This window comes from Bactrocera oleae, chromosome 3, assembly GCF_042242935.1.
Source record: "Bactrocera oleae isolate idBacOlea1 chromosome 3, idBacOlea1, whole genome shotgun sequence".
Lineage (NCBI taxonomy): Eukaryota > Metazoa > Arthropoda > Insecta > Diptera > Tephritidae > Bactrocera > Bactrocera oleae.
In genome coordinates this window covers 8,251,156-8,272,691 of record NC_091537.1, presented here as the reverse complement: position 1 = coordinate 8,272,691, position 21,536 = coordinate 8,251,156, and the positions used below count along the sequence as shown (strand labels likewise).

At 31.0% G+C, this 21,536-nt stretch overlaps 2 protein-coding genes and 1 pseudogene across 8 annotated transcripts in view; all 3 read right to left on the bottom strand.

Moving 5' to 3' along the window:
- Positions 1-21,536, bottom strand: part of Piezo (piezo type mechanosensitive ion channel component) — a 69,511-nt gene that overhangs the window by 12,640 nt on the left and 35,335 nt on the right. For 5 of the 7 annotated variants that reach the window (XM_070107398.1, XM_014237470.3, XM_036368407.2 and 2 more), the window contains exons 9-22: positions 18,527-18,586; positions 16,574-16,762; positions 16,289-16,486; positions 15,654-16,204; positions 15,225-15,591; positions 14,313-14,486; positions 13,738-14,236; positions 12,837-13,620; positions 12,604-12,761; positions 7,893-7,949; positions 4,741-4,803; positions 3,780-3,916; positions 462-582; positions 91-221 (exon numbers count right to left, since the gene is read on the bottom strand). In XM_070107398.1, coding sequence (XP_069963499.1) covers positions 91-221; positions 462-582; positions 3,780-3,916; positions 4,741-4,803; positions 7,893-7,949; positions 12,604-12,761; positions 12,837-13,620; positions 13,738-14,236; positions 14,313-14,486; positions 15,225-15,591; positions 15,654-16,204; positions 16,289-16,486; positions 16,574-16,762; positions 18,527-18,586 — 3,489 coding nt within the window. The remainder of the gene's footprint in view (positions 1-90; positions 222-461; positions 583-3,779; positions 3,917-4,740; positions 4,804-7,892; positions 7,950-12,603; positions 12,762-12,836; positions 13,621-13,737; positions 14,237-14,312; positions 14,487-15,224; positions 15,592-15,653; positions 16,205-16,288; positions 16,487-16,573; positions 16,763-18,526; positions 18,587-21,536) is intronic. The other 2 variants (XM_014237468.3, XM_036368408.2) reach the window with 2 other exon arrangements.
- On the bottom strand, positions 8,518-9,723 carry LOC138856398 (uncharacterized; annotated as a pseudogene).
- Positions 9,780-10,512, bottom strand: LOC138856397 (uncharacterized). Its single transcript, XM_070107508.1, has 2 exons — positions 10,044-10,512; positions 9,780-9,962 (listed from the first exon to the last, which is right to left on the bottom strand). The coding sequence occupies exons 1-2, from the start codon at positions 10,449-10,451 to the stop codon at positions 9,780-9,782; spliced, it is 591 nt and encodes a 196-aa protein (XP_069963609.1). The 5' UTR covers positions 10,452-10,512.

Below are 21,536 nucleotides of genomic sequence, written 5' to 3'. Positions count from 1 at the left end.
GAAGTGTCATAGTTCCAGCAAAAAGATAGCATTAGTTATTAATAGGAACTACCTTCTATTTTATATCACGAAATATATGAAACATTTTACCTTAAGCAAACGCTTTTCATTGGACATTATTTTATTAACATAACGGTAGTTGCGTGACAAACGATGTAAGCCAATTGTCACAGACACCAGAAAACCTTCCAGCAGACGAACGATTGGATTTGCTTCCAAATCTGCAGAAAGTAATAACATTTTTTTGATTGAATTAATAATGTGCATACATATATGATAGATTAAATATTAGAAAAAATCTCAACAAATAAAAACTTATTAAATAAAAAAAATAATAATAATAATAATAATAAATATTTATTAAATACCAAAAAATAAAAATTAATATTAATTTAAATATTAAAAAAAAATAATTATAAATTAGCAATATTTTTACTTTTTTAAAAAAATTATTTTCTTACCATCTTCAGACTCCTCGGAATCGACAACATCGCCCTTCTTCTTCTTTTCCTCCATTTCTGTAGCCTCTTTAGCCTCCTTGCTGGTTGATGGCTCTGATTCAGATTTGCGCTTAATGTCGGTCTGTTACAGATCGGAATGAAAATATTTCATTATAATTTTTAATACGAGAAACATGGTTTAATAAAGCAACTCTAAACTTTAAGGACATTTTTTAAAAATAAAATGTGGTTATGTGTGTGTGTATATATAATTATATACACATTCGATATATGAGTTGTTTACTTGTGTTATAGATGTGCATTCACAGCTTGGAATTCGCGGTGTTTAAAAAGAAATTTATATTTCTTATAGCTAAAGCTAAGCACACAGTGGAGCGCAGAGTAAGAATTTGGTATGAGCAAATAAATAAAGAGGATGCAATTGCAATACTTAGTAACGCATTTTTTCATACATTGAGTTTCACTTTGAGCGACGCTATACAGCGCATAACTATGTGCTTAGCCTTACGCAGTACAGTGTCTAAACTAAGTGTTAAACTACTGACAAAATTAAGTTTATGCTTTAAGGAGCTACTTATTAAATAAATGTGACTATATATGTATATAAATAATGTGTGTCAGTGAATGAATATTAGCTGTAGAAGCAGTGTGTGTAGTAAACTCTAAAGTGTTGAAGCGATCACTAAGTGATGTGACTGCTATTGTGTTTATTTTTATTTGCTGCTGCTTAACGAATTAAATTTGTGCTTTTAGTTAAATATTTATGTGTGTATATGTGATTTGTGGGTATTTGGTGGTAATTTTATTTGAAACACTTATATTAGCAGAAGTTTAACGACACGTAGCGGTATTGCGTAGAACTTCAAATATTTTTAGGTCGAAGGTTAACGCGCAACGCTTTGTGAGTCAAAATAAAATTTAGCATAAAAAGAGTTTAAAGCAAAAACTGATTGCATTTACACATTGACAAAAGACAGATGGTTCTAAAAGTCGTGATTATTTTCTTTTACAAATGTTGTACGAGTATAATATACAGCATTTTTTTTTGTTGGTCCATTTCGGTAAGTGAGTGGGTGCATCACAGCGAGACACATCGAAACTATTTATTTATTTAATTTTTGTATACTAATTTCAGCAAATTCGTTAACTCACAAAGAAGCCGCTAGCCGAGCGCGGCGGCCCCGTATAGTCGTACGGCTCGGATAGCGTTGATGTGCGTGCGCCAGCCTCCTTAGCGTCTTCGCTCTCTAATTCTTCGTCGATTTTTATACCAATGCGGGAGCCAGGCGCCGAAGCGTATGAACGCTGACGCATATAAACTTGACGTCGAAATTCGGCCGTTTGTATGTCCTTCCAAACCTTTTTTGTTTGGTATTGTGTCAATGTTTTTGATAGTGTTAGTGAGTTTTTGTGTGTTTAGTTTGGTTATAATTTTGAAAAGCATCCGAATTTGGGCAGCAAGTGTTGAATAGATTAATTTAGTAGAAATATTAGCACTTTCTTATATAGTAACTGTACAGTGAGTGTCAACTATATTCCTTAGCGAATATTTTTTTTAATAAATAAATATCTGTGTATAGTATATTTTAGAGTAAATATATACATATATTTTGAGCTTAGATTATGTGTTTGTTTTTGTATATGAAGAAAAAATTTAATTTAATTAAAAAAAAAATTACCTGTATTTGAAGAAAAAAAATTAAACAAGAACGTTTGGAAATTTAAAAAAAAAAAGATATCAACAATACAACATGAATGCTTAAGTTAAATAAGGAACTCTTTAATTGCTCGGTGATTATTTACTAATTTCATTATGAATTCAAAGGAAGGCAATGGAATGCATAAATTAAAAAAATTAATTTTTTCAACCATTTCAAATTTACCAAAAATTTGTTTACTGGGTCAAATGATAATCTATTTACAAAATTTTGTATGACTTCAGCGCTGTTTCTTTTAGAAAATAAAATAAATAGTTAAAATTGGCATTAATTTCAAGAAAGAAAAAAATCGTAAATTTTCATATTATATTTTTTTATCAAAAAAAGTAAAATATTTACTTTGTTTCGAAGTATTTTTTCAGTGGTCTTGTGGAGAGGTCGAAAATTTTTATATTAGTCCTGTTTCTTTTAAAAAAATAAAATATATACATAGTAAAAATTGGATATAATTACAAAAAACAAAAAAAAAATTCCAAAATTTTTAAATTTTTTATAAAAAAAAAATGTGAAATAACAAATTTTTTTTTCGAAGTAGGGAAGTGCAAAACTTGATAATTTTGGCAATACATCAAATTTTTAAATTAAAAATTCCAATTTTTTAACAGCTTTAGGTTGTTAAGCATTATTTATTGAGCAAAATATTATCTCTTTTAAAAATTTTGAATTAATTCAGTCGCGTTTTTTTAAGAAAATAAAAAATAAAGTTGACTTTGGCTACAGTTTTAAAAAAATTGCTAAAAATTTCAAATTATTAATAAAACAAATTGTCAAATAATTAATTTTTTCCAAGATTTTTCCCAGTTGAGGTGTGCAAAATTCGAAAATTTTTGCAATTAATTTATTAAATTAAAAATTCTAATTTTTTAACAATTTTAAGTTATTAAAGATTGTTTATTTAGCTAAAGGATCATACCTTTTAATAATTTTGTAGTATTTCAGTCGCGTTTCTTTTTTTTTCGAAAATAAAAATGTTGTTAAAACTAGATAAAGTTTTAAAAAAATTTCGAAAATTTTCACTTTTTTTTAAATTGTCAAGTATTAAATTGATTTGAAACCTTTTTCCTTTTTACGGCGTGTATCACTAAAAAAAACTTTTTTTTCATCCACGGAAAACTAGTGCAAGGGATGTTGCCTACATTTAGGCGACTAGCATTTAGGTTTTGTCTTCGAAGCTCATTGAATAGTTGAAAATTAATTATTATTATAAAAAACATATTGAATTTTCCATTTTCCATTCTAATTTTGGATCTAATTTTTAGTCCACAATTTTTGAAAAAAAAAATTCGCAACCCTGTATATAATAGTGTATTTCATTTACATAATTTATAAATTGAATAATAATAATTTGCCTGTAAATAATTTAATACAATCGTACGAATGCTGCTGACACCCACTGTACTTTCATTTAGCCGTGTATTAACAACTTCGCGGCTACAGCAAATACATTGCATACGCTTAAAATCTGCATATGTTTGTAGGCATGTCTATGTTATGTAGCACAAAAATAATTAGTTTACTTATACTAAATACTGGTTTAATACATACATACTTATGTATATATTATATATGCATATGTAATTTAATATTTTTTTATACTCACATGTATGACCGTTTTACGTCTCTGCAATTTTTTCTCACTCTCCTGCTCGGAGAGGAAATCTTGCTCATCATCAATCACGTCCAATTCAAACTTATCGTCAACATCCTCGAACATATAATAATCGCCAGCGCGTACCGCTAAAAGCGTTCAAGGATTAAATTAAAAGAAAGTGCGTAATTAGTAAAATAGTTGCGGAGGCATATATAAAATCCAATATATAGGTTTAAAAGCAATTAAATGAGTATATTTGTATTGTATATATATTGTTAAAATTGTAAGTAAATATGTACAAATGAAGCAAAAAACATAACACCAGACAAGTATACAAGTAGTATGAACAGCCATTGAAAATTTAGATATACAATACGATTACTAAATACCATTAATGTAAGCAATTGTTACACACACACGATCAAATGTTTTATAGGAGCTAAGACAGAGTTATAAGTAGTTTATGGTTAAGAATGCCCAGACAGTGGGCTTCAAAAAGCTACTCGAATCTAAATACCAGGCTAACGATGTTAAGCTAATCAATATAATATATAATGCTAAGTCAAATTACATTTGTAAGTAAATCGACACCGAAATTAAAAAAAAAAATTAATTTTACTTATTTTATTTCTATTTACGTTTTTAGTAAATAATTACGTTATGTAGGTATGTATGTAGTAGTACAAATATAATATAAGCGCGAGTTGCAGATATTACAAAGTAATTAATTGTTTTTTATAGCTGTATAGAATAATATACAGTTAGGTGCGTGCTAAAAGCCGTCGAAGTGATTTAAACCATTCTTTGTTAGTTTGGCAGGGGCTCAGCCACCAGATAAACGCGTGTGTTTAGTACTTTGCATGGCGATTTCATAGTTTATTTTTGTTTATTGGTTTTCAAAATTTATTAAACTTTCCACAACAACCAAAACTGTTTTGATATATGAAAAAAAGTGGAACGCAAATTAAACCTTTCTTATGTGGCAGCCTTAATTGTTCAACGACAACAGTACCTACAGGCGCATCGGGCGCATCTAAGGAAACAAAAATATGCAAAATAACACTTAAGATTAAAAATACTGTTTTCTAATATGAACAAATACTGGGAATTTAAAGCTTAAATCAAATGGGTATGAAATTTTGTGGTTATAAGAATTTTGTAGTAAGTATGCATACATTTATATAAATATACTAATTTAATAAAAATTTGTTTAAAAAACGTACGATTAGTAAACATGTTAATAACAATCGTATACCAATAAACTTTCTAATAATAAATAACTTTTAAACATTTAGTTAAATTATTATTATGGAACTATGAAACTTAAAATATTTTAGATTTACCTTTTGTTATTTTTAAGAATTTTTTTTTTTTTTTAATTTACACTTTTATAAAACAAAAATGTCAATAAATTAAGTTACAACCACTCATGACTCATCAAAACTGTTCAAACCGATATATATATATACAGCAGATTTAAAAAAAAACTAAATGCTTTAATAACATGCCTAGACTTATATGAGTTAGTTTAATAACTTCTGGAAAAAAATTAAATGAAGTAGAGAAACTAAGTAAGCCACTATTTACTAACTTTATTGCGAATTGCATCTTAAACTCTTTACTATATTATATTTAAAAAATTTGAATTTTTTTCACAATTTGAGGTTATTAAACATTTGTATTCAGTAAAAAACGTATCAGCTTTCGAAACTTTGTATTATTTCAGTACTGCTTTTTTTAGAGAATAAAAAATATGGTTGAAATTGGCTATAGTTATAAAAAATTTTCGATAATTTTATAATTTTGAATAAAAAGAAAATTCAAATATTTAATTATATTGGAAAAGTTAACGCACTTGATGGCCAGCAGCACTACAACAACCTTTAATTTCATATATGCAAAAGTAGTTAAAAGTATGTTGCCTACATTTTGGCGACCAGCAATTCGGTTTGTCACTTTGAAGTTCTTTGAATAGTTTAAAAATATTGCATAATCTTTTTTTAGTAGAAAAATGCTATAATTTTGAATATATATTTAGAAAAGTGTTTTTTTTTTTTTTTTTGTAGTGATAATTCTCAAATATTTCTATGGAATCTTGTCAAGCTGACAGTAATTGTCTGAGAAAAGCTTGCGGGTTCGTTTCGCTTATTTTGAGCTGACTAATTTTCATTTCTCAGTATTTTCATTAGGTTAGGTTAGGATAACAACACTAATAGATAATAAGGCTAGGTTAGGTTAGGTTATATAAAGCAATTGCAGAGAATTCTTAGGAGTGGTCAATCCACTAGTAATTCTCAGGAGTGGTCAATCAACTAGTATTGAAACCACAGAATTACCTTTTGACAGTAAAAAAAAATTAAATAAATGAGCCTTTATGAGGCATTTACGAAAGTATATCAGCCATGAAAATAAAAAACAGCTAAAGGGTTTGAGCAATTTAAAAACAGAAGAACTGACAGAAGCTGAATCTTTGACACTTATTTTTATGGATAAGCTTTGTGTATAATTGAACAAAGCCGATGGAAAATCGATTATAAATTGTACGCGCATTAATTCTTGGAGTATTTGAGATGAGGTTCTTTAGATGATAAAAAGTAGTCAAAAATTAAAGCGATTATAAGTATAATATTCTCAGGGTACCATTAAGGTAGTAGTCTGATAACTTGGTTTGGAAAAATCGATATTTTTTTTTTTGGAAAGTACTATGGTATACGGAAAACACTGTAAAAATTTTAGAACGAAAATGGAAATATTGGCAAAGTTATAGCACCTATACGAGAGCGTCTCCATGTATTGCGAAAGCGGGGAATAACGCAGTTTCTTTTTTTAAAATTGCCAGAATGAGTCGCAGATCACAAAAAGTGACTAACAATGAGGACTATGTAGAAGTTGAAGGTTTATTATACGTATCAAGGATAGACGATTGGTATGTAGTATAATTTGTCTATAATAATAAATATAATTCTATGAAACATATTTAATCTGTTGTTGAAATTTTAAAAGCGTTTTTCTCGAAACAACGTTCTTACGATTGCCCCGGATGACACACAATTTTCTATCCAACCGATTGGGTTGAAGTGAATATGTTATTCTACTCATCAACAGCTCTAGCTGAAACTCTGATATTTATTTAAAATTTCACTATTTTTTTAAATCAACCATTTTTTGTTTTTCAATTGTTTAAGTAATCCAGCTAAACAGAATGACAATCTCACAGAAAAATAATCTTTTTGATTTTGCTATTTCAGATATTCTCAAGCCACCAAATCACCGGGGGTGGCTGTTGCTTTTTCTTATTTTTGAGACGCTCACTTCAGTGCCACGAAACAACTAATTTAAAAAAAAAAGACAAAAATACCAGACTACTACCTTAAAGAACGTAATAGCTTTGTACTAAATATTAGTATAACCCAAACTAAAAATATTGTATATGATGGCGAGATGCAATCTTTGTTATAGGTATGATGAAGGAATACGAACTAATTGAGGGTATTTAAAGCTAAAAGTAGTTATAATTGAAATTTTAAGCTAAATTATTATTATTATATGTAGGTTATAATTAAAAAATATATACAGATAAATATATGAATATAAATATATTATGAAAAAGTCTTGGAACATTCTAAGTTACTTTTTGAATATATCAAAAAAAAAAAAAAAACATACAATAAGTAAAAAATCGACGACAAACACATTCATATTCATAATTATATATAAATAGAAATAGTATATCACACGCAAACATACAAATATACAAAAGAGTAGGGAATAAGTAAAATACTCGTATAATACAAAAGTGATAAACTTGAAAGAAGGCAAGCTTATTCACATAAACTCGTACATATTTACAAGGAAAAAATTGCATAGGTACGATATATACAATGCATTAGCAAAAATGATATATCAATTCTTAAAGAAAAAATATTGTTCAAAAAATTTCAAATACAAATAAAAGGGGAGTAATAAAGTTCGTAACAAGCGATTTGTGCATAAACGAAGAGGGTACTAAACTAAAATAAACATAATAGCAATAAGTACATCATTTAAACATATAATTAAATAAACATTTGTGTTTATATAAAATGAATATTTTTAAGCGAGTATAAAATAAATGGGTTTTACCAGGTCCGTGTAACTTAATCTCTTTCCGTTTGTGCAGTTTGCTCGGAGCACCATGTTCTAGAAGTATTCAAAAAAATATATTCAAAGAAAAAATAAACGTAATAAGCATACAAACAAATGAATTGAATATCAAACTTAAATAATTAAAGTTAATTAAAATGCCGGAAAGCAAAATAAAATGTGCTGGCAATAATAAAAGTACACTACTGAAGCCAGGCTTATAACACAAATGGCGGCATAAATGCGTTTGCTACGTAGCCACCTCTTGTGGAAGACTATTGGAAGCACTTTAGTTGTTTTATATATTATATATATAAAAAAAGTTATTGAAAAAGTCTACGCTTATACATTTTTTTTTATAAATGTTAAGAATATTTATAAAAAAAAAATTATTTACTTTAAATTTTCAAGACGATCACCGACAACACGCCTCAACTACGTTACATTATTAAAGAAAGAACTTTTTTACACACTTTATTTTACATTTGTACAGCATTTTTGTTAGACAGTGTTAATAGTTACGCAATAAAACGCCGTTAGTAATTCGAAAAAATTTTCTTCGTGTTATTTACAAAATGCAGTGCTTCGTTTTTTGTTTGAATTAAATAAACTTTATTGTCTATTATCACACATTTTCTTCGTTAAATATATACAATTTACAAAATACTATTACTAAATTAAAAAAAAAAAAAAATCATATGCTTAGAGCGGCATAAGAGAAAAAAATGTTAATCTCCAAATCACATTGTCCATGCAGCGTCGTATCGACGGTTTCGCTCATCAACGAATCCAAATAATAGGCCGTACCAACGGGTCCCCAACTGTGCGGTCGTAGTTTGGTGCGTTGCGCCTCGGCATCACGTGCCCATGACACATTACTGTAGCGGCGATTACTATTCTGCAACATGCTTTCCTCGTCCAACGGGTATGTGGCATTGCCGAGGCTGAGGTGACGACGATGCAGCGACTTCTCACGCATTGTAACGGGCATTTCCATCGAAGGCTGCGCGGCCAAATTGTGATTGTTATTATTAATTTGAGATAAGTCGGGGTATTTTGGAGTAGACTGGTAGTCAAGGGGAAAGATGCTTGACGAAAAGGATTTTTTTAAATTTGTTGAATGTTAATTTAAATAGATTTCGACTATTCGACTGTAGGTGAATCTGTAGAACCTCGTAAGACATTAGCAAAATAATTTATATGTCCTTTATAAACGAAAGCTAGCGAATTAGACATCTCTTAAGGTTTAAAAAACCGGCATTACAACAATAACAAAAAAACATAACCTCAACGGGTCCACGAACCGTAATTGAACCGAGTTATACGAGGTTTACGAAAACAGGATATTTAGGAGATTTAATACATTTTTAGATCATATAGCATATTTGGGCAGAATAGACTGTGTAATCTCTGAAATCCTGATTATATTGTATAGGCTAAGCTATACGCCATCGTAATATGAGCCCAAATATTAAAGATTTTCAAAGTCTAAATTAAATATTTTCAACGAATTAGCCAAAAAGTATTTATGGTAAATTTTCGAAATATCCCTTTTGTCAACCACCTTCTCCTGCTGGCTACAGTTTTATATTCAAACCCTACTTCATCAGCGGGATCGGTATTTTCATCGGGTGCGCATTGCACTGAAACCGTTTCATTCCACGATACAACATTAACCGATGATTGACGACGATGTTTACCAGTACTTCCGGCAGCACCGTCTGTAACCAAATTCGAGGAGATATTGGAACTGGCACCGCTAACATTCACATTGAGGCTGCATGAGTTTGGCACTGGCACCATTAAAGTGTGTAACAATGTCGGCTGTTGAACGGAGTCCTAAAAAATGTACACACACACGAATGAACACTATGAGCACTAATGTTGCTAGGTAAAATAGATGCAAGTTACATAAGTAGGCGGTGAGAAGACCTCATTCGAAATCTCCGAGTCCTCTTCGCGTATGGCGGCCGCCAAATCCGAATTGGGTCCTGAGCCGAATGACATGCGTTGCACGTCCAGAAAACCATCTAACGGTATAGTGGTGTGATCCGAAGTAGGCGTGGTCGGCTTCAACTTTAACAGTTGATTGTTGTATTAAAATAATTGAAGAGTTTTGTTACATAAAAGAATCACCATAGTGCTACTTACCTGTGTATGCGGTTGAATACCGATTTCTGGCAAACGCAAGCGCATAGCAACAGCAACCTCCTCGGCTAGCGCATTATCAGTGGCCTCGCTTTGGGACAGCACATCGGAGCCGCCATAATCGGCGAACTCAATGCGTATTTTGTGCTGCACCGTATCATTGTCGATAAGATGTACGCACTCTTCAGTGCTGGTGTCGCTGGCGCTGTCATCAATATCGCCATTGCGCATGCGCTTATCGCGACGCACCTTTTCACCATTTTTCTTGCTTTTTCTGCTACTGTTGCTGCTGCTGCTGCTGCTATGTGTTCGCGTAGTTGAGCTCGATTCGCTGGTATCGTTGTCGTCGGGTGTATGATACCCGGAGCCCTGACACGAGGCGAAACTACTTTGTTGCGCCAAGGGCGCCATGTGAATTGTGGACTTCAACTCAGTGTCGGCAGAAGCTGCTACAGCATAGATTATTTAGAGTGTTTTTGTTGTAGTTGTGCTTGTGTGTCCAGTGTGTGTGCTGTTGCTCGCATACACGAGCTTATTGTGCATTTTTTTTTTTGTATAAAACTTTTGAAATCAAACTGAGGCGTATCAAGAAACATTTTTCGTACAAAAATGATTTTGAGAAATGCACTCGACACACCAAAAATAAAATTACAATTTCACGACTGTAAAAAGCGCGCTTAAAAGTAGACGCGATGACACACGACTGTCAAAAAAACTATGAGGCCCAATACAGTCGAGCAATAAAAGTTAGAATTTGAAAAACTAATATTTTAGTTCAATTTAAACTTAATATATATTTCGTTATCACATTTATATATTTATTACATTTATATACATTTTAAACGATATGAAATTTCAATATTACAACTCGATATGGTATAACATAACATATCTCATATATACTCATTCTCGCACTAAAAATATTACAAAGAGAATATAACTTTACAGTAATTTTTAAATAAACTTTATTCAAAAAAAAAATTTTTTATTAATTTTATTTTAAAAAAAAATTTTTCTTTTCTTAAAAAATTTGTCTTTTCTTAAAAAAATTTTCTTTATTTTAAAAAAATTTTTCTTTTCCTAAAAAAATTTTGTTTATTAATTTTATTTAAAAATAGATTTTTTATTTAATTTTTTTTTTAATTTTTTTTCTTTTAAATTTAAAATTTGTTTTGTTAATGGAATATTAATCTCCTCATTTATCTCTAATGTAATATTAGGCTAAGCACATAGTGGATCGATGAGCGAGGAGTATGTGGGGGCAAACATGTAAAAAAAAACAGATAGGATCCTATTCAACCATACATTTCAAGTTCAATAGTTGTTTTGTTCTCGCTTTACTGTGTGCTTAGCCTAAAGTACATTATAGATTAAGAAAACAATTATGCACAAGGCATTGTGAGCCATATAATGTATTTTCAAAGTGTTTCTATGTATATTTTAGTACCTGAGACATTCGAGAAAAATGTCCTAAGGAAAACAAATGCTGAATGCTTTCATAACCTCAATTTTATAAAACTCATTTGCCAAGGACAAGAATTTGCTTTGAGTATATTTTGTAAATGGCTTCTTTTAGTTGTTTAGTATTCATAATTTTTTTTTTCAAAAAGTAGGTTTAGAATTAACCAAATACATATTATTTCTCTCTATATAAAAATTTAAAAAAATATTATTTTGACGCCAATGGGTAAAATGCCACATCTCAAAATTTTTATTACAAAAAAATTTATGTACAAAAAAATAACAAAACATAGTGTGTTTTTCTATAACCAAAAATATGTCTTAAGTATTCAATTACTGCTCAAGAAAGAGAAATTAAAAATAAAATTTATAACTGTAGATATAACCACAAAGTTAAAAAGAGCGCTGAGTTCATACTCTCTCCAAAAATATTTCATAAACTAAAATATAGCCTTAGTACCGTGTTACTGATCACGAAAGAAATATGCAAACTTATAATTGCATTGCAGACTATATTGCAACGCTTAAGGGGGGCGTTTCTACCTCGTGAGTTCGTTTTCTATTTTCTCCATCGTTCTAGTACCACGGATGCGGGAACAAATTAAGAAAATCTTTAACGTTTGCGTTCAGATTTTATTGACGGAAGTTGGGATTTCCACTATGAAAACGAATCCCCGCCGACCTGCCGCCTTTATTCGGTACTCCCTTTCTCCCAATTTATTTGGATCAGCAAAAAAAATATTATAAAGCTTTAATCAACTTTTTCCGAGAACTATGCGAAAATTTCAGCCTTGTACCTACTACACTTTCCGAGAAAAAATTCCAGAAAAAACAGTAGGTTTTTGGGCCAAAAAGGTAGAAACTCCCCTTAAGAGCGTTCAAAAATCTTTGTACACGGTTATACTTTTATATATGGTTATATGAATAATAACACTCTCCAATATTAAACGAAAGTTCATTACCTCGAAACATATTCAAAAAAAAAAAAATAAAAAAATATGATTGTACATATGTACATATCTAGTACATAAATTTCGCTTCTGCTTTACAAACTGGCTAAAGGTATTAATTTGTAAGCATAAAATTTGAAAATTCAACTTACCATCGAAATGTGTGGGTTTATCAATAGGTTTCAACATTTTTTGTTGTGTGGCACGTATGCGCTCCATCTTACGCTTGATCTTTACCAAAATCTCATTTTCATGCTGCTGACGATGTTCGATTTGTTTCTGGCGCAGGTCCTCAATTATGTCAGCGCCTCTGCAGAATTTATTATATAATATATTAAAATTTCATAATCAAAATGTTCAAAAGATTTTTAGCACACAAATTTACCGGGTTGCCAAAATGCTGTTCGCTTTCGTGTCAATAATCAGATGACAGAAGTAATGTGACTTGAATATGCGCATTTGTAATATAAGGAATGCGAAGCAAATGGTGTCCCACATCAGTATCGACGATTTATTTAACTCTGGACAGTCCGAATCGTCCTTATCCAGTGGATCATTCATGATTGAGTCTGTGGAGAAGTGACATGATACGCCCAATAAATGCACAAGCCAACAGCAATGCTTAGTTAGATCCTTTAAAAATAGACAACCGGCCATTTCGAGACATGTCTTCACAACAATATTGAAGACATTATAAGCCAGTAGCCAACGCCAACGACCGATAATTTGTTGTATGGGACGCAAATAGAAATCGGAGCCTTCCCATAGGAAGGTGAAGGCGCCAATCAGATAACCCAATGTAAGGAAATCGCTCATATTCGTGCCTGCCAAGAACACCGTTGCCAATGTGACCCAAAAGAAGCCACACAACACGGCGTACATGAAAATATCCAAATAGTTGCGCACGTGCGATAGGAAATCGTTCGTGGGATTCACAAATGCCACGCGTCCCAAATTTTCAATATCTTTGACCACATTGCGATTTGAACCACCGGCATATTGATCGCCGTAACGCAATTCGATGCGGAATATACGCTTCTGACGTGTCACGATTAGGAGTAGTAAAAAGTCGAAGATCAACTTTTTCGTGTGATCATAATGCATGCCACCGGGCAGCAACAACCAGCCTTGTATGGGTGCGGAGAAGCGGGAGTTCTCCCAGGGGTAATCTGAAATTGATAATGGTGAGTATACATATATGTAGAGTAAAAGAGCAATGTTTTTATATACAAAAACATAAAAAAGTTGATTTTAAAAATAAAATAAAAATTTCTACTTTCACCCACCAATGCACAGACTCGGCGGTAATCCCAGTAAAATTAAATACTGCAGAAAAATGCTCAGCGCAATAAATACTTGGAATATGCCCCACACTGAGCTACGCCTGGTGCGGCTAAACATCAAGAGCACAGCCAACCAGATTACATAGAAAATCGCTACTATATCCTGACGATAAGCAATTGTCGTGACCAACATTATCAGTGAGATTTCTTGTCCGAATTTATAAAAACCATAATTGAATAGATATTGTATCATTGATTTGAGATTCGTTTCGGCTTTGGTACGATCGGTTGCCGGAAATAGCACTTTCGTTTCCGCTTTGGCTCCATTGTCTTCCATTGCGCGCATTTGGAATTGTCTTAAACTCACCACAGCGTGCAACGTAACAACGATCATATAGATGATATACATTTTTATCAGACCGATTAAGCCGTTTGTGGTATCATCGGCTTTCTGCAAGCCGAACCATACGGCGCTATTGCCATGTAACGTGCTCTCATCTTTCTACAAGTAAAAGAGAGATATATTTATGTGAAAATACGATAAAAATGCTTGTAGTTGTTAATGGCTGGATACATACACATCTCACATCGTAATCGTCGTGTGTTAAATAGCCGATCTGATAGATCATCTTCGATAGTATTATTATGGAAACAACGAATGAGATTATGCGACTGATGAATATTTGTATAGAGCTTCGCGTTATACAACCAAGTATACATAATGCTACGAACACAACGTGAATAACGCAGACCTGAAAGCATGCAAGAATGAAAAAAAAAAATCAATTGTATTCTAGAACTGTAATGGTCAAAAATATATTTAATTTATTAGAAAATATGCTGGATTCGTATAAATGACTAGTTTTGATGAGTTAAAAGAAGAGGAAACATACACGGGTGTTGTCCAATTATACCATTGCGCCGAAATGTAGGCAATCATTTTGTGATATACTCAATTTTTAATCTTTAAATGGCTAAAAAGTGTCAAAATCAATATGGAATTACTTAACCTGAATTTTTTTTGTCAAATTAGAAATTTATAGTATTATATATAAATGAAAATAATTTTTTTTTGCTAGTCTTTTAAACTTTATAAATGAGCAATGCAGAAAAATAAATTTGAACCGTTTTACGAAAATTTCAATATTATTTCCAAATATGCAACTACGTTAGGTTAAGTTAAGAGGTCGATCCTAAGAAGGATCTCACTTGGACAGCTTATAACGCCGGTTGTGGTACCTAAAAATCTCCTATAACGCTGGATCAGAAGACGCTTGGAGCCTATGTCAAATTTGCAACTAACAATGTTAAATTTATAATGCTTTAAAATATATGTGACATTATTCTAGACAGTAAATTTAGGTGTAAAATATAATTACAAGGCGAAAAGCAGTTTTAAATTCAAAAACAATGCGCTTTTGAATCTTTAAGTAGCATTATTAGCAGCATGTCATAAAAAAATTTATTGTTTCAACTAAAATCAAACTTACCTGACTAACGGCACATACAAACGCCGTAATGTAAACGGCTTTTATGATGTGCAACTCCAGGAAACGCCAAAACAGCTTTTTCGAAACAATGAAATAATGTTTCGTTATTTTGCGTATACGTTTCAGAGATGAAACCAATAATTTAGCTGCTTCATTACTGCCGCGCGGCTCTGTTTTAGTCGGTTTGCCATCTCCAATATGTACCATATGGGGTAATATGGATGCTTTGCGCTGATGCAGCGATTCGATGAAGCGACGATGGAAATAATGCACTTGTATGACGGTTAAGACCACAATCAGAGTTGGTGAGACGAGATGCAGGAACAGATCTTTCGTTTTATAACGCTCCAAACCGATATCATTTTGACTGGAGAAGTAGAGAAGCGTAAATTAATTACACGCAAATATTACAAAGGGTTGACTACTCACAGCGTTTGTGATATATTCAAGTACTCATACCAATACTGATCAAATTTATCGAATTGATAGGTGTAGATAAGTATCAGCATGGACATGGCATAGAAGATGATGAACAGCCAGAAGCCATACATAACTTTGACCCACACTTTCGACGATGATTGGAAGACGAGTAAGAAGAAAAGGAATAGTGCCATGTAGCATATGCGAAAACCGGTCATAAATTTGCCAGTCATAGCGCATAAGAAGATGACCAATACCAACATCCAAATCCAAAGGCGCACCAACAAATTCTTCACAATATCACCGATTTTCTTAAGGAATTTCGATGTATGCTTATTTTGCGATTCCACAGATGTCTCCGAATCAATAGTTTCCAGTGGCATCACCACCGGTGCACGACGTTTTATCAGCTTCTCCTCGGCTTTCTCTTGGAAAAACTGTCTTGAGGTGACCCAAAACATAAGCAGAAACAAAGTTTTCACAATTAACGGTACACACGGATGTGTGCCATGTTCTTGCGGACGTTCGAGACCGATTTGTTGCAAATTAATGCCGGCAGTCTGAAAAAAAAATAGCAATGTTAGTGATAAAATGTGCGCAAAAAGTGGAATGGAAAGCGTTTAAATAAACGCTCACTAACTTACCTCAACTTTGGAGGGTAGTTCGTCGTTTTTCAGATTCATGCCATAAACATATTGCGCTATCAGCAATAGCTCAGCATAGCACACGATGAAGGGACTGGAACGCATCATAGCTTTGCGCTGATTCGGTATCATCCAGAGTATGTTGGCCCATAGCAGCAGCACGAAGGTCAGCCAACTGTGATAGACAATGGACCAGGTCTAGAAAGAGCAAGGAGATGGTTAGTATAAGGTTTTTAAGCTATTTAATTATTTAAAAAATAAATAAATAAAAATAAAATCACTCACCATCATTGATATATTCGTAAAAATATAACTGTTTTGATAAATAAATTGTCCAATGCTTATAAAACCATAGCATATCTGGTCACATATGGTATTCGTAAAGACATCCGGTGAGCTGGAGTCCTGCAGATCCATGGCTGCCTCATCGCTTGTTACTTCTCTTGCGTCACTCTTGCGCAAGCGTTTCACCAGCTGTTCGAAAAAAATATTTATAGCATATTAGTTTAAAACAAAAAAAAAGTAAGTGAAAGAATTCAAAAATCAATAAATCAAACAGTTAGACCATAGACAAAGGGAATATTATAAACCGTTAAACTCTCAACGAACACAATGATGAGGTTAATTAATTTGTGATTTCCAACAGGAGTTGCTAATTGGACATAACGAATGTGAACGATGAACAGAAATTAGTTTGGGGGTAATTTTAAGTGTATGCATGTTAATTTAACGTTAGTTAATCGATTATTTAAATTAATTATTATAACAACGCACTCTTTTAAATAGACAAAACTGGCATAATTATATATAATTTCGCTATATGCTCTAATTTTTATTTTATGTTCTTAAATTTTTATACTTTCTAGTGTATATATATATGTACAATGTAAATAAGTATAAAAGAATATAAGATTATGCTGATAGAATTTTGCAAGCAATGCTAAAATGACGTCATATTAGCAATGCGCTGTGAGCGCGAAAATCTCGTTTTGAAAATGTTAGGTGGTAATAACTTTACTTTGAAAAAAGCTTTTAAGCATTAATATTTTTTAAGAACACACTTTTCGTATTTATTTCATAGATTATTGCTATTATGACGTCAGCATCAGGGTTGCAAATAATGCATTAAAAATTATTGAATTACCATTTGAATTCAACTTTTTTTAATTTTGTAATTGCATATACGAGATTAAAAACGGGATTAAAAAAAATGTAATCCCAAAAAGCGGTGAAAATTTATAGTTAATTTTTATTCCCAACTACCGGATTGAAAAAAAATAAAATAAAAATTAATCTCAAGCATATAATTATATAATACAATCTAAAAAAAGCTGCATTAGTATTAAAATTTTTAGCGTTCCTTCAAATTAAAAAAATAATATTTTGAATTTTTAATTTTTAATCCAAACATCTTGGTTTAAAAAATGAAAATTTAATTTAAAATCCCAACGTCTTGATTAAAAAATGAAAATCTAATTTTAATTCTAACATCGGAATTAAAAAGTAAAAACTAAATTTTTTATCCAAAATTTTTTAATTTAAATATTCACAACCCTGGTCAGCATAGCAACTACTACACAGCAGAATCTCTATATTCACTCTATATATTATATTAAATTGAGAAAGTTTAATTAATTTTGGTTAGAGAGAATAACATGAGAGACTTTCGCTAAACAAATGGAATAACGAAATTCTACTTTTTATTAATATGAATACGCTATGTACAAATTTTCAACCGACAGCGTAACAAAAAATACAATGGTTCTAAAAAACAATTAACGCTGTTAAAAGCCTCAATTTTGCTTATTAAAAAGCAACAGCGCGCTTGAAAAACAATTTTAATATTTTTCATATAAAAAAAAATTTTTTTTAAATAAAATGTTGTTAGTTTAATGATTACTACAGGAAAAGTAGTTAGTTTAATTATTACTACAGTGCAGTGTTTCTATATGCATTAGTATATGTACATATGTATATCTACGTCTTAAGAACAGTTACTCAGTAGGAGTTCGTTTCTAAATTAGTTAAAGACACTGTAAATTCTCTAAGCGGTAAGTAGTAGACCTATAACAAGGATAACATGAATTTTAGACAAACAGTTTGAACACTTAATGCTACTTAATGCTGAGTTATTAGTTGATTAGCGATTATTGTAATGAAGTTTTTTAGCAAAAAGGTTAAATTTAGTTAATACAATTGCTGGTTTTATTTATTTAACACACAGGTTAGTTTACGTACAGGTGTCGTCTCAGTCGGTTCGATAGTAGTTTTTGGACGTTGGTCACGACGTAACGAAACCTAAAGTAAAAGTAGAAAAGCATAAACTTAAAACAAACGCAATTGAAAGCAATAGAACTGTGCAAAATTTACATTTTTTTCGAAAATTACACGCTAAATTATTTTTTAGGTTAAGTAATGTGTGCAGATAGAAAATATATAGAGCTAAGAAGTAGATTTTTTATAGATAAATAATATCAAGTTAACAAATTAAAGCGTAAATAAAAAAGGAGTTAAAATTAAACAGCTAAGGCGATATCTCAAAATTATATAATATTTGCTTATTTAAATTTGAGTTAAAAAATATTTTTAACAAAAATTTACAAAGCTTTAAAAATTTATAAATTTAAAAAATTGTTAAATAACTTCAAATTAACAAATCAATTTCAAAACTAAACTAAGTGTCTAAAAATAAAAAGATTGTTGTAATTTTGCTTAAAAATTATATTACTTATGTACATAAAATACAATATTGTTTAAGTTAAATTGAGAAATTTTACGCGGCGTAAGTTTTTTTATACCTGTTGTTCACGCTTACTAAACAACATTAAATAATTTTATATAATAAACGATTTAAAAAATGTGTAATAGTGTATAAATACAAGACATAATTACTTTGGAGTTAGTTGCTAGAGTAATGAGGCATCGACAAGTCATAGCTGAGACACATAAGGTAACTTTATGGCAAGTTTTTAATTTCAAACTTAACTACGATACCTGAATACAGTACGCATGAGTATTAATAGTAATTTGTAGCACAGGCACAATATATATATTTTTTATTATTTAAGCTTATGTTTTTTTATTTTATTTTTTAAACTGCCTGAATAAAAATGTAAGTTTATACCGAAATAATTTCTACGCATTAATATGTAAGTGTATATACAAAATAATCTTATTTTTATAGATTATCCTGCATTATGATATTTGTTTTAGTAAAAAATTTAAATTATTAATTAATTATTTTTAATTATTTTATGAGAAATATTTAGCATTTTTTTATATAAATGAATATGATAAAAACAAAAATAAGAGAACAATGATACAATTGTTACGTTTGTTTAAAAGTAATTGTACCTAAAGAGAAAATTTTGAATTTGATCTAAGGTAAGTTTAAGAGAAGAAAAAATGTTAACTTTAGTTGCGCACAATAACTTGATTCCGACCGTTCAGTTTGTATAGCAGCTAAATGCTATAGTGATTTGATCTCAACAATATCTTCGGAGATTGCATCATTGCCTTAAACAATAATTTATGCCAAATTTCGTTAAGATAAATCGTCAAATGAAAAAGTTTTCCATACAAGAACTTGATTAGGATCGTTTACAGTTTATATGGCAGTTATATGCTATAGTGATCCGATTTGAACAATTTCTTCGAAAATAGCATCATTGCCTTAAACAATATTCCATGCAAAATTTCATGAAAATATCTCTTCGAATGAAAGAGTTTTCCATACAAGCACTTTATTATGATCGTTCAGTTTGTATGGCAGCTATATGCTGTCGTCGTCCGATATCAGCGTTTCCCATAAATGAGCAGCTTCTTGGTGAGGAAGAGACGCGTACAAAATTTCAGGACGATATCTCAAAAACTCAGGGACTAGTTCGCGTATATACAGACAGACAGACGAACATAGCCAAATCTTCCAAACTCTTCATGCCGATCATTTATATACATACGAGTATAGACCTTATAGCGTCTCTGCCGTTTTCTTTTGGGTATTATAAAGATAGCGGCAAATTTAATATACCCTGTTGAGGTTATAATTGGGTCTACTAGTAATGTTTCATAAAATTTGCCTCTTTTGCTAAATTGTTGGGGGCATTGCTTCTAGTTTGCTAAATCGGAATGTGGTAATATCTAATATAATTAAACATTTTTTCACAACCCAGATGATGAACAGATTACGAAAAATATAGAGATGCAAACCACTTTTAGAAGAAGAATCACAACCAATCACCTAGCAAAGGTCTAAGCGCCACTTTAACACATGTGATCGGCAGAAACATTACACTTCGTACATTTTTTATTTTTTATGTTCGTATGTTAAATCTGACAAGAAAGAAGGTAGGGCTTTCCTATAGACAATATTTTAAACTGACAAGTAATAAAGAAGCTTGAGATTTTCACATTCGCGATGCCTAACGATAGGTCTACTGCTGTTACTAGCAACATAATGGTATCAGTATTATTTTTGTTTTTTGAAATACATACGTACGTTTGGCTGAAAATTTCATGAATAAATGTATTTTTTACACAGAACTCTATTTTGAAGAACGTAATGCCCCCCTTCTTGCGTGCACAACAAATATTGCAATTTCTTTTTCGTACTCTTATGACGCGTGGGGCGAATTTTTCAAAAAATAAAAAATAAAATACAAAAACAAAAAAAAAAACACAAAAGAAAAATACGCTTTGCTTACAGTGAGACGCTGTGCGCGCTTCCAACTATCTTTTTTACTACTACGCGATGAATGTGTCGTTATGCGTGATATTTGACGAGCTAATTTACTGCCATTTTCTAATTGGGCTATGACTGGTTTGGGCTTTGCAGTGACCTGTGGCATGTCGTATGCGTGTTTGCCGGATAACACAGTGCACAATTACAAGATATTAATTTTAGAATTCGATGTAAAAGAGATGAGACAAATAGAAAATATATATGTGTATGTAAAATAGACATATTTTAAACAAATAAAAAAGATTTTTAATATGGAACGTTCGAATTAGATTTTTTGTTAAATGTTTTTGTATTTTTGGAATTAAAAATTTTTTTTTCGGCGTAGCAGCAGTAGCATATTAGTTTGGACGCAAAAGCAGCATTAAAAGAAAGAAAGATACAAGATTTCAATTACATTTTTCACATTTTAGTTTTAGTCTAATTAGTTCACATACGAAATTCTTATTTATATAAAAATAATAGAGAAAATAATGCCAAAAGCCATTTGAAAATGTAGGGGTAATTTAT

What these genes read in the sequence shown, in the direction of transcription:
- LOC138856397 (XM_070107508.1), bottom strand. Translation starts at nt 10,451, where the DNA reads ATGGCGCCCTTGGCGCAACAAAGTAGTTTCGCCTCGTGTCAGGGCTCC. An exon ending in GTATTCAACCGCATACACAG is followed by an intron (nt 9,963 to 10,043) that starts GTAAGTAGCACT and finishes TTAAAGTTGAAG; the next exon opens with CCGACCACGCCTACTTCGGA.